At 38.3% G+C, this 19,481-nt stretch overlaps 2 protein-coding genes across 4 annotated transcripts in view; one reads left to right on the forward strand and one right to left on the reverse strand.

The window, feature by feature from the left end:
- Nucleotides 1–118: 118 nt before the first annotated feature.
- Nucleotides 119–6,827, forward strand: TOE1 (target of EGR1, exonuclease). 2 transcript variants are annotated; one of them, XM_063297816.1, is made up of 8 exons: nucleotides 119–269; nucleotides 1,366–1,486; nucleotides 1,627–1,667; nucleotides 2,475–2,571; nucleotides 3,607–3,765; nucleotides 4,294–4,553; nucleotides 5,433–5,607; nucleotides 6,054–6,827. In XM_063297816.1, exons 1-8 carry the CDS (start codon nucleotides 253–255, stop codon nucleotides 6,819–6,821), a joined length of 1,638 nt encoding a protein of 545 aa, XP_063153886.1. In that variant the 5' UTR covers nucleotides 119–252; the 3' UTR covers nucleotides 6,822–6,827. The 2 variants fall into 2 exon arrangements, with proteins under 2 accessions (XP_063153886.1, XP_063153887.1); XM_063297817.1 differs by lacking the exon at nucleotides 119–269 and adding an exon at nucleotides 822–845.
- A 4,366-nt stretch (nucleotides 6,828–11,193) lies between these two features.
- TESK2 (testis associated actin remodelling kinase 2) overlaps nucleotides 11,194–19,481 on the reverse strand; it is a 58,731-nt gene continuing 50,443 nt past the window's right edge. For both annotated transcript variants that reach the window (XM_063297824.1, XM_063297823.1), the window contains exons 9-11: nucleotides 18,990–19,076; nucleotides 18,396–18,543; nucleotides 11,194–14,099 (exon numbers count right to left, since the gene is read on the reverse strand). In XM_063297824.1, coding sequence (XP_063153894.1) covers nucleotides 13,084–14,099; nucleotides 18,396–18,543; nucleotides 18,990–19,076 — 1,251 coding nt within the window. In that variant the 3' untranslated portion in view covers nucleotides 11,194–13,083. The remainder of the gene's footprint in view (nucleotides 14,100–18,395; nucleotides 18,544–18,989; nucleotides 19,077–19,481) is intronic.

Consider the following 19,481-nt stretch of genomic DNA (forward strand, 5'->3'; position numbering starts at 1 on the left):
TGGACCCGAGACTTAGTCTTTGTTGTTCTGTAGGTTTTGCGATTTGGGGGCGCGAACTTTTAACTGAGCGGAAGCGTTGGGGAGGAGCAGGGACTAACCCTTTCTCTAGGTCGTTTTCGTAAATCTCATCGCCTTACGTGGAAGTCACTTTTCTTTTCTCTCCAGCGATTGACTGAAAAACTGTAAGATCTTAGTAGCAAAAAGCCTGTTAGGAAAAGAATTAATCCTCATTGCGCTAGCGCCGCTCCTTTGATGAAAAACAACCAAATGTGAGCATGTCTGTTTATGCATATTCACAGTGTGACTGCTCTTTGATGTTATTTTAATATATTTTAACTTTTTCTTAAAACTTTATTAGCTACTATCCCGCAGCCAATTACAAAATGCAAAGGTACAACGCTTATTTTTTTAAAAATAAATGAGTTGTTGATAAGTCTGCAGGGGAAAATCTCTCCTCCCACTCGACATTTTCTGTGAAAGACTGAACTGAAATGTCTGCCCGCTACCAAGTCTGAATATATTTTAAAAATTGTTTTCAAATGCATACTTGTATCTTTTATGCTCGGCTTGCGGGGATCTCCTTACAGACAGGTGGGTGCAGCATTTAGCTTAATACGCCGCAAAACGAAAATTTCTGATGACCTCGAAAGTTGGGTTTAATTTTAAAAAATCTGTACAGAACCACACAGTTGCTAAAAATATAACTGCGCTAGCATCCAACGAAAGGCACTTAAATAGACACCTAATTCTGTGCGCGATCAGCAGGGAAAGGACCCCTGAGTTCATAACGCGCCGGAAGTTCAAGAGGGTATCAGTGGGTGACGAGTTCTAACAAGCTTTTAAAGGTAATAGAAAATCTGAAAACTTAGTCATTGCTATAGCCGAATGTGAGGTTCCGGGGTTCTGTTTATTTGATCTTTTTCTCCTATGTGGTTTTGCCCAGGCGGATTGGTACCCAGGGACGCAGAAAAGATAGCTCTGCCGAGCGCAAAGCCTGCTCCCGTTTAGACATTGGCCAGTGTCGTTGCTTCCTTATTGTCGCAGTCTGGTTTTTTTTATAGCTACCATATCTGCACTGCACAAATCCGGACGCCCGGTAGATGGCAGCAAAGAAAGTTTCCGTATCTCTGCCGTCATCCACCAAGCACTATGGTTGCAGCTCAAATATGATAGCTCTACTTTTTTTGAGCTTTGATGGAAGGGAGGGCTGTAGGTACAGCTAATGTACCTGAAAATGTAGCGGTTCTTTAAGTTGACTAGTTGGCAACCTGTTGCTTGTTTTACTTTTTCACTATGGTTTCCCCAAAACAAAGCTAATAACTGGATTATTAAAATAACAGATCATATCTGACTTGTTCCCAACAGCTGTGTGAGAATGGCCTCTTTAAGGGTGCCGGTCATTGATGTCCAGGATGAGAATTTCAAGGAGCTCTGGCCATCCATGCTCTTGGCTATCAAAACTTCTAGCTTTATTGCTGTTGACACGGTGGGTAGAATTGCTCATTATTGTTTTTAACTTTGGAACAAGAGAAAAGGGAAACTGTGCAATAAGGTTCTTGAGACTTGGGTAACAGCTTATTCCTAATTATTTTACATAGTTGCATCTTCTGTTATCCTTATCCATAGGAACTTAGTGGGCTTGGAACAAGGAAGAGTTTGTTGAATCAGTAAGTACTGTGCTACCACTCTTTCCCTTCTGAAGCACTATGGTCAAAGTGACATCAAATTCTGAATGATTGTTTCCTTATGTTGAGCAAAATATTTTATTCACAATACTAACTGAGCATACTTCTGTCATATTTCTAGATAGAAGCATTTAGAAGGAACTGATGGCTTGATTAAGATGTGATTATTTGAGCAACTGGCCCTTCTGAAAGCAGGGACTGTGCTAACTAGGCATCAGCATTACATGTGTCTAATACTCTTTTGGAATTGGGAAGGATCTTTGTCATCTTTAAAGCCAGGGAATGCATTCAGGTTACTGACAAGATCTTGTCATCAGATCAGAAATCATGAAATGAACATTGGCAGCTACTTTATGGTCAGACTATTAGTCCATCTAGCCCAATATGGACAATAATACTGTCATGAGTACTGATGGCGAGCAGGAGGGGGCCTCTATCCAGGGGGGAAAACGCATGCGTAGTACTGAGGAATTAAGCAGCCATTCAAAGAGACACAGATCAGGCCCGCCTTAACTTTCGGGGTTTATCTGTCTGGGTTTTTCCCACGCTTCTTCAGTTTGTTAGGATTCTGTTTAATGTAGCAGTAATAAACACTAGAGACCTACTCCTCGTCTCAGCGTGATTTCTGACTGTTAGGACAAATACTACTACTTTCAGGTAGAGTTTTTCAATGCTGGGTTTCTAGGTTCTTACGAATCTAGGTTCTTATGAATGCGAAGCATGCGCTCTGCAGATTAAATTCTCTGTAACTGTCTTTGCTTCTTACTAAATTGCGTAATGTTTCTCAAGGTGTATTGAAGAACGATATAAAGCGGTTTGCAGTGCTGCTAGAACACGCTCTATTTTGTCTCTTGGAATTGCTTGTTTCAAACACCTCCCTGACAAGGTATGATGCTCATCTGGTGTCCAGGTCTCTGTTGATAATTTTGTGAGGACAAGAGAGTTCTACTTATGATGGAGAATAGTAATGTTGAAGGCAAACCTTAGAAACTGAACCTATGAATATGATTCATGGTGTAACTAGCAGTCGTTTAGAGTAGACAGAAACATTGCTAGAAACACTAACAAATACAGTTAGTCCTCGACCTACAACCATTCATTCGTTCAAAGTTATGATGGCGCTGAATGAATGGTGGTGATGACTGGTCCTTGGAGTTGCGGTCATCCCAGCATTCCCACGGTCACACAATTGCAATCTGGGTGCTTGGCAACCCGTTCGCACTTACAACCAGTTGCCAAGCACCCTACGATCACATGGTCGCCATTGCAACCTTCCCTTTTGGCTTCCCCAGAAAGTCAATGAGGAAGCCAGCAGGGAAGGTTGCAAGTCACTGGGGTAAGTCTCCCCCACCCCCACACACTCCCCAGCTCCTCTGTGCTCATGCTGCGCCAGCCACTTGCACGCCTCCCTGCACCTTCCCCAATCTCCATGGCACCTTTCATGCACCCTCCCCAACCCGTGTGGTGCCTCTCATGCACCCTCCCTGACCCAGCAGCAGCCACTTACCTGTCTCCTGGCCTGGAACTTGCAACTTCCTGGTGGCTTCCCCACTGACTTTGGTTGTGGGAAGCCAGCAGGAAGTTGCCTTGCCTAATGACTGTGGGATTCAGTTAATGATGGCAACCAGGACTGCAGGGATTGCCATTGCTAAGCGATGTGGTCGTGCTTTATGATCTCATTGCTTAGTGATGGCAATTCTGGTACCAATCGTCGTAAGTTGAGGACTACCTGTATCCTATGCTCTGTTCTTTCTCAACTAAGGTTGCTAACTGTAGCTGAAATGAGTGCTGGAGATTTTCTCTACCCAATAAATGTGTACATGTGAATACATGTATATGAATGTACGTATGAGACAGATCATACTCCAGCAAAATAGTAATTATGGTCCTCAGTTTCATTGGGTTGGTTTTTATTTTGCAGACGGAGAACACATACCTTTCCCAGATCTACAACCTGACCCTGCTCTGTATGGATGATTATATAATTGAACCACAGTCAGTTCAATTCCTGGTGCAACATGGCTTTGACTTCAACAAGCAATATTCTCAGGGCATTCCATATCATAGGGGCAATGATAAGGTACAAGGATTCCTTAATTCGAGGACTACGTTTGATGGAAATATAAGAAGGAAACTGGGGAATGAGTTTGGACTTCTTACCTAGTAAATACCTTCCCGTAATATTTTGTTCCAAAACTTGGCAGGTGAAAGTTTACTCTCAACATCAGCTTTAGAAACCAACTCAGGTCCAACCTTTTTGACAGAAAGGTCCCATATGATTTATATGAAAATTTGATTTCAGGCTATTGAAAGGACAGTTACCAGTAGCATTTTTTTGAGAGATTGGAGACCTTACTGATAAGCCGTGATTAGAGGATTCAGTTGCTCTGTGTTCATTGAATGGTTTAGTTGGTAGCTAACAAATGGTAAGCAAAACTTTATTGCCTTTATCATACTTTAGGTTAGATTGTATTTACTTTAGATAATAGGTCTGGGGAAGATCTCTCCTGGTATCCCATTTGCCTATCCAAATCAACGGGACTGTCAGAGGAGGACTTTGCATAGTAGGATGTCTAAATAACATTGTTTCCACTTTGTTCACTCACAGGGAGATGAAAAGCAGAACCAGACAATCCGTACCTTTTTCCTGGAAATAATTAGAGCAAGAAAACCTATCGTTCTGCACAATGGCCTAATTGATTTAGTCTTCCTCTACCAGTGCTTCTATGCCCATTTACCTGACAATCTGGGCACTTTCACTGCTGATCTTTCAGAGATGTTCCCAGCTGGCATCTATGACACAAAATACGCCTCAGAATTTGAGGCACGCTTTGTAGCTTCTTACCTTGAGTACGCCTATAAGAAGTGGTAGGTATCACTTAACAAATATATGCTGTAAGCACCCTGACAGACAGTGTGGTTGTATTGCCCCTCTCCCATTTGTTGTTTACATACAAAGAGATTCTGATTTCCACATGACCAAGTAGGGTGAAGGTTAAGAAGACAATTATCCTTATGCTGACTGGACAGGAGGCAATTTTCAATCTCCTTATAGATAATTCCCTTTATATATATGTTGGGGCAAATAATATGTAAATTGAATGTAGCTCCAAAGTGGTGGTTTCAAATTTTCTTCTTTTTTTAACTGCTTTTCTTCTTTTGTGAAAATTAACTGAAAACATGAAAAATAACTGAAAACATCAAAAATAACTTACACCAATTTTTACTAACTAGCCATTATTTATGGTTACCACTCGCTTTATTACTCTTACTTCTGAAGTGAATTTGAATGTCTTCTTTCACTATGTGCTCTGATGACTCTCAAAGTTAAGTTTCCGAAGTGCATGTCAATCTTCTGCATTCTATGTTCTCCATGTGTCCCAGAAAATGAGAGAGAGAGAGACAGGGATAAATACGGTAGAATGGAATAGGAATTATAGGACCTTTTATTTTTGGTTGACTAACTATAGGCAGGAGTCAGCAAGGTAGACATCAGGAAAAATACTAGTGACAGTTAATGCATTTGGGTAACTGCATTGTTTTTCTACTGCTGGAGTTTTACAACACTAATGTATTGTTTTTCCTCTCATTGACAATTGTGTGTTTGTTTTGAATTTTTTCCTTTTCCTGCCATAGCTCTCTATCTACATTCTCTAAACCTTTCGTATGAATGTATAAAAGAAAAGCCCTGAAAACAGCTGATTTTCCCCACACATCTTCCATTATAATATGGCTTTTGAATTTCAGCAAACGAGAAAACTTCAGGTTGAAAGACTCCAAGAAACCGTATCTCAGCATAGAATTCTGCAACTATCCTGCCAGCATAGATGCCTATGTTGAATACCGATTCTGCTCTCTGTCTGATGTCAGCCAGGCTCAAACTGACATTGGTAACAAAACTGTCATCTGCCAGCCATTTTCGGTTAAGTATTGTTGGCTCTTTCTTCTACATTATAGGATCTTAAAAACATCTGTAAAACCAAATTGGAAATAAAACTTACAGTGCCTCAAATGTTGTGAGATACAGACCGCGAGGACAAGCTATTCAGAATGAAAGAAGTCTATTTTGTTTGATCAGCCTTCTAGATCTTATTCTGGCTGTGAAAATAAACTGCAGGGAAGGCAGATCTTTCTTGATTAAATAGATTTTTTGAAAGAAAAACAAAACTTCCGGAGTTCTTGCTTCATTCAGGAAAGTGCTAACTTGGGGATGCAAGTAAGGAGGTTTAGAAATTAAGATTATTATGTAGTGCTGCTGTTTTCTAGGGAAGTGTTGGTGTGATTCCAGTCGTTGCAAAATTTCCAGAATTTGAAGTTGCTTTAGGAATTTTTTTAATCTATGCTAATAGTTCCCTCTCTCCTTCGCAGGCTTATGGTTGGTGCCCAGATGGGCTGAAATGTGCACAGTCTCACAATATTGATCTGATAATTAATGAGGATGAGAATCAGAAAGAGAAGCAGAAGACAAGAAAGCAGAAATGGAAACGGCGGAAGAACTTAGCAGAGTCAACAAGAGAAGTTGAATTGAGCAGCCCCACGAAGGATATAAAGTTGGCTTGGAATAAGGAAAAAGGGTCCCCTTCCAAACAGCCTTGTCCTAGTAATTTCATTGCTCCTATTGTAGATAGTGCAGATGCAGGTAAAGTATCTGGTAATGAGGAGAATTCAATGGATGTGGAACAAGAACTAGTTTCCAACAGTGCAGCTGATGCCAGTGTTGATGGGAATGCTGCCGTTGCCACAGACAATGACCGCGTCGTTTCCTCGCCATTCAAAGACCGCCAGCAGGAAAAGGCACCTGGAAGTGAAGGCGCAGAGCCAAAAGCCCAGTTACAAAGTGATTCTGCAGTGACCGCTTTGCCTGCCACAGATAATGTAGCACCACCTAACGGTTCACGAGGAAGTATTCACCGGGCTGGCTTTGATGCCTTCATGACAGGTTACATTATTGCATATGTCCAGATGCTCAAGAATGATAAACAGAGAAACTCAAGTGAAGGGCCTTGGTTGCCAGACTGCCACAACAAACTGTACCTTAGTGGGAAGTCTATGCCTCTTCAGATTGTGAAAAGTTTGTTTTCTAAATCCTCCAAAGCCCACAATCAAAAGATGAAGTTGGTATGGGACAGTAGTTAGAAGCAGATGCCAGATAATGCTATTACCAGCAGTTGTTTTCTTGGAAGCCACAATCCTCAAACCAGAGTTGCTGTACAGACATTTTAAGAATTGATAGAATAAATGCAGCAGCTGCTATGTGGATTTATTTTTAAATGTTTGCAAAATTGTGTTTTGAATTTTCCCATTAAAGATAGAACCTTTATATTGCAAATGAAGCATCTCTTTTCAAATATTTAAGAAAGCTGTCTCTTACAAGGCTTGTGCACCACTTTGGAAGTTGTTCCCCATTGTTTGTGTGTGCATGCACACAATGCCTCTTGTGGAGTGGCTGTGCTGTACGTGCATGAGACAGCTGGGGCCAGCTTTCAAAGCAGCCGTGTAAACTTTCCCAAAGAATCAGCTGCTGCCTTAACCAATTGAGAGAGATGCTTTGTTTGTGATGTAGAAATGCCTTTTCAGATGCCTCATAACATCCTCCATCCTAAAGTTCCTTTGTAAGGTCAGGTAGCTGGATCCATCCCCTGCTCTCCAACTTCCACGTAGTCAGCAGGGGTTGTGAAGGAGTCATTACAGCTCTCCATGCAATCTAGATGCCTGCTTTATTAAGCTTTCAGACTGTTCAGAGAGCAGTACTTGTGTTTCAGCAAATGCAAGTATAGCTCCTCTTCAGACCGCTCAGCTGTATAGAGCCTGACCAGAGTAGGTAAGAACTGCATGGCTGGTCTTGTTCTTCACCCGCCTTTTTAAGCTCTTGTGCACTATTTTCCCAATTCCTGCTTAACTTGTTCTTCATTCAGCTTGAAGATTTAAGCCCCAGCTCACTACCACAAACATGTTCATGTTTTACAAATGACTTGTAGATTACCACTATAAGGAATCACTTAGCCTTAGACTAACAAAGGAGACAAGCTTGTCTTTCACTAACAGTGGAATGTGGAACAAGTGACCTATTAAAGCACCATCCACACTTGTTTGAGAATCTGCACTGAAAACAGCCCACCAACACCTATCTGAGTCATATTCTTTCCTCATATTCACTGGCAAGGATGAGTTCTTTCCAACATGTTTGTCTGAAAGATGTGGAATGCATTCCTGAAATCACTATCCAAAGCTTGTGAAATTTTGTGAGGCCTTTTGTGTTGGGGAATGGGAATGCAAATGTGGTGTACCAAATATTAATTCATCTATTTTTACAGCAGCCCAAAGGGAGATTGCAGCCATCTAAATCAACTACAGATCTCTCAAGGCTTGAGAAATCTAATTCTAAATCTAGTCTTTCACAGGTGGCTTATCAAAAGCAATATGCATCTTTGTTAACAAATTCTAAATCTAATCTAATACATCTAGTGGTATTTTCTTGTATTACAGATTGTCATTACCAAACAGCTGATAGTCTCTCTTTTCTGGGTGTCCTTTTGGAAAGATGCTTTCTAGATTGTCCTTACATGTGTTTACATTACAGAGTTTTGATTTTAATTATTTTTTAAAATATCCTGAAGTTGGGATAACAAAATGTTAAGGAAGAGATAAGGAACTGAAGCCAAATTGCTTGATATCTTTTTCACAGTTCTATTGCTTAGTTTTCAAATGCAAATTAAGCTAATTACCTGTTGAGAAAAAACATTAATGTGGGATGGAGATGGAGAGTTAAAAATCAACATATGGAAGGCCATAGACTCCCAGCCCTATTCTAGGGATATAAAAGGGATATAAATATCTGTATTATACTCAGCCATCACCAGTCTTTATTGAAATAAAGTATTGGTGTTTCACTAATCAAATAATGTTTAGCTTTTTGTATCTCAAAGTATTATTTGACAGACTAGAGGCTTTTTACCTGTTAATCTACTGTTGCAAGGCTTCTTGCAATATAGATTGCATAGCTATGTATTCCAGTTACATACAACAAAACAAAGAGTAATGAGATCTCCTGGAAACTAGAAAATGATTGATTTATTAGTCTATCTGTTCTAGATACATTGCTGGAAAGCATTATTTGATAACAACTTTAGCAGGGCCAGTGATGTTCAACTTTTTAAAATGCTGAGTTGGGAAGAGCAATGAAGTAGTTAAAGTTTGTCATTAATACTAAATTAATCAGGAAAAAGAAAGCTCAAGCTAACTGGATAGCTCTAGCCAGATTGTATCAACAAGTGGGAATGGACACCAAAATGGTAAAGAACATTTGAAATAAATGTAAAGTGATACAACAATGACATAGAAATAAATTTTAGATAAATGTTAATACTTATAAATTTTATTCTAGGAATGACTTTAGAAGGAATTGAATAAAACTATAATTTTGTATTCAACTCTACTGCAAATATATTTGATATTCCAAGGATAACTCTTAAATGTGTAATCTGGAAGGGAAGAAAAAGCAACCAAAACAATCAAGAACTGCTTTCGGTATAAGAAAAAAAATGAAAGCATTCAGATCTTTCTACTGTCTTTTCTTTAAGGTGGTGTAGAAATGGGGTGGTGGGTTAAAAGAGCAGGGAGAATTTTCCCCTCAAAATAGAACCTTGAATCATTTAGTGAAAGTGACTGGTAATTCTGTCCTTCACATGCAATTAACGTGAAGATTTCAAGATGGATATATAGATTACTTTGAAGGTGGAAATAACCAAATTAATAGAGCCCTGGTCTGTAGCATAAAGGAATCCACAATTAACACTTAAATGTAGGATAATCTACCACCACTTAGTATTAATTGTTAGTGAATACAGAGTTAGAAATCTGAAACAAGTGAAAGCATAAAGAATTCCTTGTGGAGTGAGACAAACTTCTGGAATCTCACTGTGTAACAGAATAAAATTTACCACTTTAACAACAAATACTGAAAAGTGTGAATATTAAATTAGAATGGGTGTTTCCCAGAAATAGTTTAAAACCGTTTTACATTCCTCCTTTTTTGGATCATTAATTTTCTCTTTTCAACCACAAAAACATACTTTTATTCTGAAGGTGAACTGGGGAATGGTTTACAAAAACTGACAAAGAAAACTTGTAGATATTTTAAACTACATTTATCTTTGGTTACTTTTTTCAGTTCCAGCAAAACATACTGCTGGAAAAATCAGACAATATGAATCAACACATACAAATCAAGATTTGTTTTCTTTAAACATTCATAAATATCTGAAGTATTAGAAAAATGTTTTTCAATTGGCAGTGTTAAATTATACACGTGCTATAAATTTTCTTCCTAAGCTTTAATGACAAAGTTTAGCTATTTACAGACTGCAAATATTAAGACATAAAATTCCTTCATAAATATGAAAATAGATCTTATAAAGATCTATAAACCTTAAATCAAATATTTGGCTACCTCAAAGGTTATTTTTGCATAGAAATGTAGTGACATGCAGTATAAACAGCAGCATTAAGTGCAAAGAGGAATTATTCAAGTGTCTAGTTAAACTGGCAAAAAATACCAGTGTTCTTGGACAAGATTTAGTAACCAAGAATCCATCGTACATCTCTTTTCTACTTGGGCATCAATTTACACATATGTATTCACATAATCTTTCATCAGTCGGTCACATGAATATCCTCTAATATGCTTATTAAATGTAATTTAGAGAAGATTAATGAATTAAAAATAGACTGAGGATCTCAGAAGTGTTTTCACAGGTGGCTTATCAAAAGCAATATGCATCTTTGTTAACAAATCAAACATACTGAAAAGCAAAACTATGTAGCATTGTGTTTGTACAAATTATGCATTTATTTGGCCACGTTCTGTATAGAGCACAGATGATGGCCAACAGCTGCTCTACAATGCTGGCTTTCTGTGGTGTACTCAAAGGATATACCAACAGTGTTTACATGTTGTACAAGAGGACAGGTTACCATTACGTTTAACCATCCAATAACTGCGATTTGCTTTCCCAAGCTCCTAAGCCAACCCCTTTTATTAAATTATAGTCTAGCAAGACTTTTACTTTTGCATCAGGATGAGGGACCTAAGTTATCACTAACACTCTGCTAAGAAAGCAAAGCAACTGCAGGAATAATTCTATCACCCTAACAACAGGAGAAGGTACCACTACTTAGAACCTGTAAGAAAACAGGAAAATACACAAAGGGGGTAGGGGGGATTGTGACCAAAGCAGAAGTAATTTATCACATCTAGCCTTCACAAGCAGTAAAAGCAAGACATCCAAAGGCTACAAGAGTGGAATCTGCAGCGCAAGCCTTAAACTAATGTGGGCAAAGAAGTGGGATGCTTTCTGTAACTGAAACGGCTTCTGAAACAGATCACATGCTTGGTGCTTTCCTTAGCCAAGCACAGTTTACATTAAATTATTTTGCCTTGGATGGGGTAGGGGGAAATAGTACCAAATTCAAAAGTGCAGCATCTGTTTTAAGTGATTATATATATATATTTACTGTTTAAATTAAGCAGCTTGATAATAACTATTTGGGGATTCTTCATCACTAATCCTGAAAGAAGAAACAACTAAACTTGAATGTGGTGCTACTTTAGAAATTTTTGAATGAGTGATCGAGAAGATAACAATCGTGTTTTGTTCTTGCAAAAATGTTGACTGTTGTCATATTTCAACCAATAACATTTTGTATCTGCTCAATATTTGTGACACTATTTTTATTGCTTCATATTTTGTGAGGATTTGCCCTTTCTATAATTTTGAGGAATGAATATGAGGAAATTTATGTTCACCAGAATTAATTTCCCCTACACAGGGGAGCTCAAGTGTAATCTAACTAGAGGCAAGATTTGGGAGTTTAATCCTTTTTACATAGTCTATATTAACCTCTATTAAGCTCTGAACACGTAATGCTGGCCTGGATGTGCAAAGAGAGGCTAGTATAGAGTGGATATGCTTTTCTGCAGCTACACTTGAAGACCCACCTTCCATTTGAGAAATCTCAAGCAACTTATCTACAGAAGTTATATAAATTGTACATACAGGCCATGTCTCCATGTGAGTGAGCCACATGGACAGACTGAAGAGATGCATGCAAAGCTGGATTTTTAAAAGATGTTGAATAGTTAATTCTTCCATGCCAAACATTTGATGGTCATATGTTTCATGCCTTCCATAACAAAGGGAATGAGGATATTGAAGAGTTGAAAATATTCACCTCATTCTTTTTGTTTTATGAACAATTTATTCAACAAAGGAACTCTGCTATTCCTTCAGTAGAAGTGTTGATAGAAAATTTCCTTACCAGCAAATAGAAACGGAACAAGCAAATAATAATTTAACAAGGAATGCCTGAAGTAGGAATATATTCAATGCCTCCATTGTTTGCGACTGGACTGGAAAAAGGGAAACTTATTGTAGCCAAACCTCATCTTGTTTAATAAATTCAAGAGAATTCAGAGCCATATTCTTCCTGTTCATTTACAGCAGGAGTGGGGAACTAGCACGTGCAAAACATTCTACTTTGGAACATTGTGATCCACAACAGGATGTTCCAAGTGTTCTGGAAGTGAACCAATTCCAAAATGGTTTCTTCCAATCATGGGGCAAGCTATTTCAAGCATTATAGAAATGGTTGGGCAGGCTCACCACTTCCAGAGTGGCTGGTTTTGAGACTGGAATTCCCATGATAGAAAGTCTTGCACATGTCTGTGGGTAACCTGTGGTGATATTGGACTCCGGCTCCATTAACCCTTGTTAATGGTCAGAATGATTGTGGCTGTAGTCCAGTAATGTCTAAATCAGCTGCTCTAACCTTAAGCAACCTCCAAAAGTATAAACTTCAATTCCCAGAATATTCCAGCATTGGCTATTGTTCAGAACACCAGGATTTAAAATTCACACATCTGAAGGCTTCCCAGGGTGAGTAAGACTGGTCCAGGACAGCCTGCCCCTAACTCAGGGTACTTGTAATTTTAAATATATTATATTCCACTTAAGTAAACATTTATTGCTGCTCAGCATTTTTACTGATTTTAGGTTCAAAGAGATACTAAGTTCTTAAAAAATATTTAACAGAACCTAAACAGTATGTGTAACACAAATAGAAAAAGAGAGATGCCCATAATCTCATTACTTCTATAACTGTGACCTTGCATGAATCACGCATTCAACAACAACCCCCTTATTCCTATATTAACTTCTTTCTGAGGTAAGCCAAGAGCTCTTCTCACACATTCTTGCATGCCTACAATCTCTCAAAATACCTTTTAGAACTTTCAAATGGACTGGTTACATTGCTACACTGTTTTAGAGACATTTGACATAGGAAGTTAAAACCAGAGTAAGCTGGAAGGTGTGTATCATCATAATCCAATGGTTGGCTTTTAAATGTCACATTTTGACTGTCCACTTACTGATGCTGGTGTGTCTGAAGGCAGCAGAGAAACATTTGAAGCGTCACTATCCACGACTTCAAGGAAGGTGGATTCTCTGCCTGGCGGTGAGGAAGGATTAACACTGAACAACTGTTTAGAAGATTCCAACTTAGTGGAAGGCATATTGCTTTGAGTTTCATCTTCCACCTCCATTTCTTCAGAGGTGGTGCAGCTCACGAACATCTCTGAGAATCGATTTTCCGGATAGTCTAAATTGTGTACCAAGATATCAGCCACATGGCCAGAATCTTGCAGCACTTGTCCCTCAGGCTTTCCAAGTTCTGGCTCTTCAGCTGAACATTTTACAGAAGAATACCCATTTTTGTTTTGAAGCTCCAGTTCATCAGAACAATCCATTTCCTCCTCTTGCAGAAGTGGAGGATGAGAGTCCTGCCTACGTTGTTTAACCTGAAAGGGAGGGATCTCAGACACACCATATTTACTACTGCTTAGTAGCCTCTGTCGCACCTCAGCCCCTAGCTGGGTGGGATCACACCTACTAACTGTTGAAGAGAGATCTCCAAATGTACTATAATCTTTATGGACAAATTCAGGAGAAACTGGAAGTGATCTGCTTCGCCTCCCAGGAAGGAAAGAGGAGTCTTGCCAATCACAGGCATAGGTCTGCTTGAACAGCGGCTGACTCATCTTTAGACTTCCTCTTGCTTCTGGAGAGTGCAAGTCAAATACAAGTGATATCACAGATTTGCTAGGCAAGTCAAAAAATTTTATCTTTCCCCCTTTCAAGTCTTCCCTAGAATTGAAGGGGTTGACTTTTCGACTTGCCCCTTTGCTTGGCGTATAATATGGGTCCTGAACATTTATCTTGCGGGAAGGTTTCCGAGAGAAGATGTCTGACTGACTACGTGATAGCCAGATGTTGCGCCGTGGTCGGGGTGATTTCGGTGGAATCTTGTCATCCAATGAACTGAGTCTTTTGATACCTTGTCCTCTCTCTAGCAATCCTAAAAAATAAAATCAGATTTAAATCCACACATTACCCCAGTGATAAATCTGGACTCATACACACACAGGGAGAGATCACCAGTACATATGTGATATTCTCATATCCTCCACAACCACACACCCTTAGAAAGTTTACAAATTCTCATAAATCTCTTCATCATTTCAAACTAATTTTGTATAAGCCATTTCTACAGGCAGATAATACAGTCTACCACATATCGTTATATTCTGTCTTTACACTCGTCTACAAGTCTTCTATCCCTCTAATGCATGGAGATATTTCCAAATAGCTAATATGACAAGTAATATATTCTTCCAATTATTCACATGTGTCTACCCTAGACATCTTCCCAAGAGTGGAGGTTGAAGAGGACACTCCCCTTTTAATAAAGTATAGCACAATTCCATACTATTAAAGGCAATATTTTCAAGAAGTGAAGTTTCCCTGGAGCAAAAGACACCCCTATGCTGTGAAAAGTGCAGGCAAACAATAATACTTCCCTGTGGAAGTGGTTATATTCCACATCAGCCTTGAAACAGCACATTGTCCAATGTAGAAACTAGGATACACAGCACTTGAGCTTGGGGGAAAAATCTGTTAAATACATTTAAATAAGAAGTCACTAAACAGAGCAGCTATAAATATTAAGGTCAGATGGAAAGAGTTTAGCTATATTGCAAAAAAAAAAAAAAAAAACATTTCCTTTAAGATACTTGGGTTTATATTTAAATTTCCCTAACACATGCCACAGTGATACTTGAAACCAGGAGTGGACAACCCATGGTCTCTGTACAGCCTCCAGGATCTCAAGATCATGCCATCAAAATGGCAGTATTTTGGTGGTACAATTTGGGACATTTTTCAGGTTTGGGTGAATTTAAGGGTGGGAATGGTACCATTTTGCCTCTTGGAAACCTCATACTCCTATTCCATCCTTAATCCCTCTGAAAGCTAAAACCAGGCAGTTTTTATGGTACAGATAGTCCTCATTTAGCAACTGCCTCATACAGTGACCATTTGCACTTATGACAGTGATGAAAAAGTAACTTTGTGATCAATCCTCATGTTTACAACATTTGCAGGTCTGTAATGCAAAGGAAAGCTGAAGTAAGATCATAAGCACAGTTGCGGTTTCACTTAGTGACCTCTTCGTTTAACAATTAAGTTGCCAATCTCAGCTGTAGTCATTAAATGAGGACTACCTGAATAGGGGAAATGTAAGGATGGGAATGGTAGTAGCTTGTCCCCTAGAGGTCTCCTTCTCTATTTCCCACCTTTAAAGGTCTACCCAAAAGACCAACATTTATAGTCACACTACTTCCAGCAACATCCCATTACCAGAATGCTTCTATCAGCAGTCCAAAGGTTAGGAGGCTGAGCTGCAATCCTTGATGCTTTAGAAATTGCCTTGTCCCATTTCAGAAGAAAGTATAATCCCAAACACTTGGAAGTTTTATCAGTTTTGCTGGATTTTCCACACTGGTGTATCTAGATGTATTATAATGAATTTTATATTTTTCCTGATTTTTTTTTCAAATGCAGCTGCTTATAAAAGTCATGTGTTGTTATGTACAGCTGTATGGCTTGTCAGTTTTTGTTTAATGTTGACATTTTAATTTAATGGTTGTATGTTTTGTTTGTACTATTATTATGTTACCACTGTTAAAAATAGAGTATCTGGTGCTGGTTCAGAAACCTGTTGTACAAAACCCAATGTCTTCATGGATTTCCTTGTGTTTAAGGGCTTCCTTATATGGGTTCCTGTAAGCAAATGCATATGCATCTTTTGGCCTGAAAGCTACACCAGACTTTCCATGGCATATTGAGGGCTGCCTTTGAAAAGCTGGACCTCTTTTGGGAGGGATTTTAGGAGTTCAAAGGAATGAGATGGATGCTTAAGCATCCATTTTGCCTATTATGCACAGCTTAAGGGCGCTGTTTTGCTCCTTAAAAGTCCCAGAAAGCCTCCAAATAAAACAGGGCCCAATCGTTGTCCCACTCATCTTTTGGGACCACAAAAAGCATATGCTGGTGGACTATGATTTTATATCCTGTCCTTATGACTGAAATGAGTGACAAAGTCAAGGTGTAAACTAGCCCAGCTATGGAATTCTGTAGTTAGCTAATTCAATTTTCCCATCTGAATGAAAGTACTTTAAAACACAATATTGAATGTCCATACTGTGGTGATAGCACTCACCCAACCCCCCCGCCAAAAGCCAGCATATGTCATACTCCTGGGATTGCCCCAATTTTAATATTCATTAATCAGCCTCAGTCTTTATTTTTCCTTTTTAAAAGTTGCAACATTTCAAGCTGATATTTATTTATTAAATTTATATGGCCGCCCATCTCACAAAAAAGTGACAAGTCCTATATGTGATTCAAAATCAGATATCCCAAGCCATCAAGAAAGAACTTAATTTGGACTAAACTCCAAGATATGTTTCCCAAGGACACAGAAGACACAAAAGCCTTGAACATTTTCTAAAATTATGCATTGTAAGAAATGCACAGAACATAAAAAGCTACAGCTAATAATGACTTATATAACTGTTTTAGCCATAGAGTTAGAATTTGGGTGCCAAAGCATCTAGTTTTGCAAGAAAAAATAAAAATGACCATTATCAAAGGTTTAAGTCCTACTGAAATATGAGTTATTTTGACAAACAGGGTAACCACACCAAGCAACACAGTTGTCTTTTACATCATTCTCTGTCACAGAAGTCATTAATAAAACATGGATACCTCAGGCAAGATACTAACCAGTAATCACTAACACTACAAAGTGACTTTTTCTCTCTTCCTCTGTTAATCCTCTGATTAACACACCAAGCCCATGGTTATTCCAATACAACAATCAAGATGTTCCTTCATAATACAGGTAGAGCAATTCTATCTGTTAAATCTATGTGACATTCACTGTCATACTGGCAGCAGACTAGCAGAGAGGAGATCAGGGAGGAGTGGTGTCACTATTCTTCTCACCATTTTTGATCATAGCAACCATTGCTCAAGATGTTCAGGGGCTGTTCTTCCACTGTTGGGGATGTGATAAACTGGGAAGCTTGAGATCCCACTGCTTCATATCATGCATGGCAACTGAGTCCCTTTCACATGTTTCCCATTGGTGAGAGGTGACAATTTTTCAGGGCCAAAGAGAAAAGTCCTGAGATTGGACTGTCTCTGAAGTGGAAGGCCTCTCTTTCATGAGAAAAAACCAGTGAACTCCAAGTCTATCAGTTCAGAAATCTGATTTGGGCCATCTTCTCCAAATCTGCCCATCCTATATACAGTATCTGAGTTTGGAAGGAACATTACAGATACTTGCCCTTCATTATGAGGTCTGCAGAAGAAAGAACTAGAAACCCAGCTTTTTCTGTGGCTGCCCCATCTTGCCCTCCATGATCTCAATGGCACCCTCTTGGTTAACATTTAGGAGGGAGGTGAAAAAAATCATATTTTGTTGAGCCTTTTAGTGCATTTATGGGGGTGGCTATTTTTGTTACTGGTTGTACCTACTTATTATGTGTATGTGTATGTGTATGTGTATGTGTATGTGTATGTCTATGTCTATGTCTATGTCTATCTACTGCAGTGACTGTTTTTATGATTTTCTGTCTTGTGGTTACTGTTGTGTGATCCACCCAGAATCTCATGACTGAAGTACAACAGAAATTATGTAAGACAACACAGAGACATATACAGAAGATATTGAAATAACTGTCAGTCAGACAGCCACACAGATGTGATTGGATTGCTTTATCCCCCTTTTTTAAAAAAATCTGTTTAATCGTGTCTGATTCTCAGAGACTGCCTGGACAAGTTCCTGCAGTTTTCCTGGCAAGGTTAGAAACAATTGTGCAATGTGACTCAGTATTCCATATATCAACTTTTTCAGGTAAGATTAGACTAATGTTGTTTATACAGCTCCCTCAAGTTAACATGAACAACAACAACAACAAAAACTCAAATACAGCAAATTCCAACCTATGAGAGTGACTTAAGAAACTACATGCCTGGCAAATATGCCTGTGGACTAAATTTGATTCTTCAAGGAAAATAGAAAGTAAATAGATATTAGATGTGCTGTGACATCGCACTGTACTTCCAATTAAACTTTTAAGTAAATTGACTCTTATTCAATATACAGTTATATTTAATTGGACTTTGTTAGAATATTGGTAAATACAATATTTCCTGTTTAGACATAAAGACACATTTAATTAACATAAAATATTTAATGTTTGCTTAGCAAGCTGGGCAATTTTATGACTATATTCTTTGATCCTACCTTTGGAAACAGAGATGGGTTTTCGATCTGTAGTGTCCAGATTTAGAAGTTTCCGTTCTCTTTCGTCGTCTTCTCTTTTCAAATTGCTTAGAATTTCCTCCAGTGTTTTGACAATATCAGCAAATGAAGGACGTAACTTTGGGTCCATCTATGAATGATAAATTAAAAACGTAACACAAAATCTATGCCTGCATGCTATTCTAACAATATAAAAATGTTTTACCATTCACATTTTGTACACTATGTAAGTGTAGTTGTAGAACTTCTATATAGAGTTGTAGAAACACTATATAAAAGAAAATATACTGGATGTTTCATTTTCATAATACTTTGTCTAACATAATATAGAAAAGAAGAATAGTGATAGCTTTTTATATCCTTACTTTGTATCTTTTATATCCTTTGTCCCTTTTATGCCAAATCTACACATCTAAACTAATTCATAAAGATATTTTGCCTTCAAAACACTCAATGAATAATTTATCTGCGCTACAAAAGCTCCCAATGCATTGAACATTGCATTTTTTAATTTAATATAAACCGAGATTTGATAAAGACTCTAATTTAGTTATTTTTAAAAAAATATATACTGACATTGCAGCAGTTGAAGGCTAACTGGAGAAAGTTGGGGGGACAGTCTCCCACCATGTGCTGAAAGGCATCATAATCCAGTCCAAAATTCTGCATGAAAAAAGGGAAATACTCTGTTAATACACGAATAAAACGAACATGTATTAAAGAAAGCAGTGGGGAAATTTTAAGAGTTAAAAGACAAAACATAAAAGATAGAGAATTGAATTCTCCCCCTGAACTCTGGGTCAGTACTTCTGTTGACTGGACAAAGCGATACTGATGTATCTGCCATTTTCTCCTCCTTCATTTGCCTAAAATTACTTTCTGAATCCAACATAATTCTGTTTGCCAGTTATGTTAACTAGTCTATTCTAGTATGAGTACTTGGCCAATATCATATTAGAATGTAGAAACAATCTGCATAGCCAGTTTGTGATGCAATAGGAAGCTTCTGACTTTCATCCTAAACTACTTATGAAAATAGTTTTGTAATAACTCTAGTACAGACTACTT

This window comes from Candoia aspera, chromosome 3 (genome assembly GCF_035149785.1).
Source record: "Candoia aspera isolate rCanAsp1 chromosome 3, rCanAsp1.hap2, whole genome shotgun sequence".
NCBI lineage: Eukaryota > Metazoa > Chordata > Lepidosauria > Squamata > Boidae > Candoia > Candoia aspera.

Bases quoted from the DNA above. Each gene is read 5' to 3' on its own strand.
- TOE1 (XM_063297816.1), top strand. The intron at 3,766-4,293 runs GTACAAGGATTC...GTTCACTCACAG, and splicing joins ATCATAGGGGCAATGATAAG to GGAGATGAAAAGCAGAACCA. The intron at 4,554-5,432 runs GTAGGTATCACT...TTTGAATTTCAG, and splicing joins GAGTACGCCTATAAGAAGTG to CAAACGAGAAAACTTCAGGT.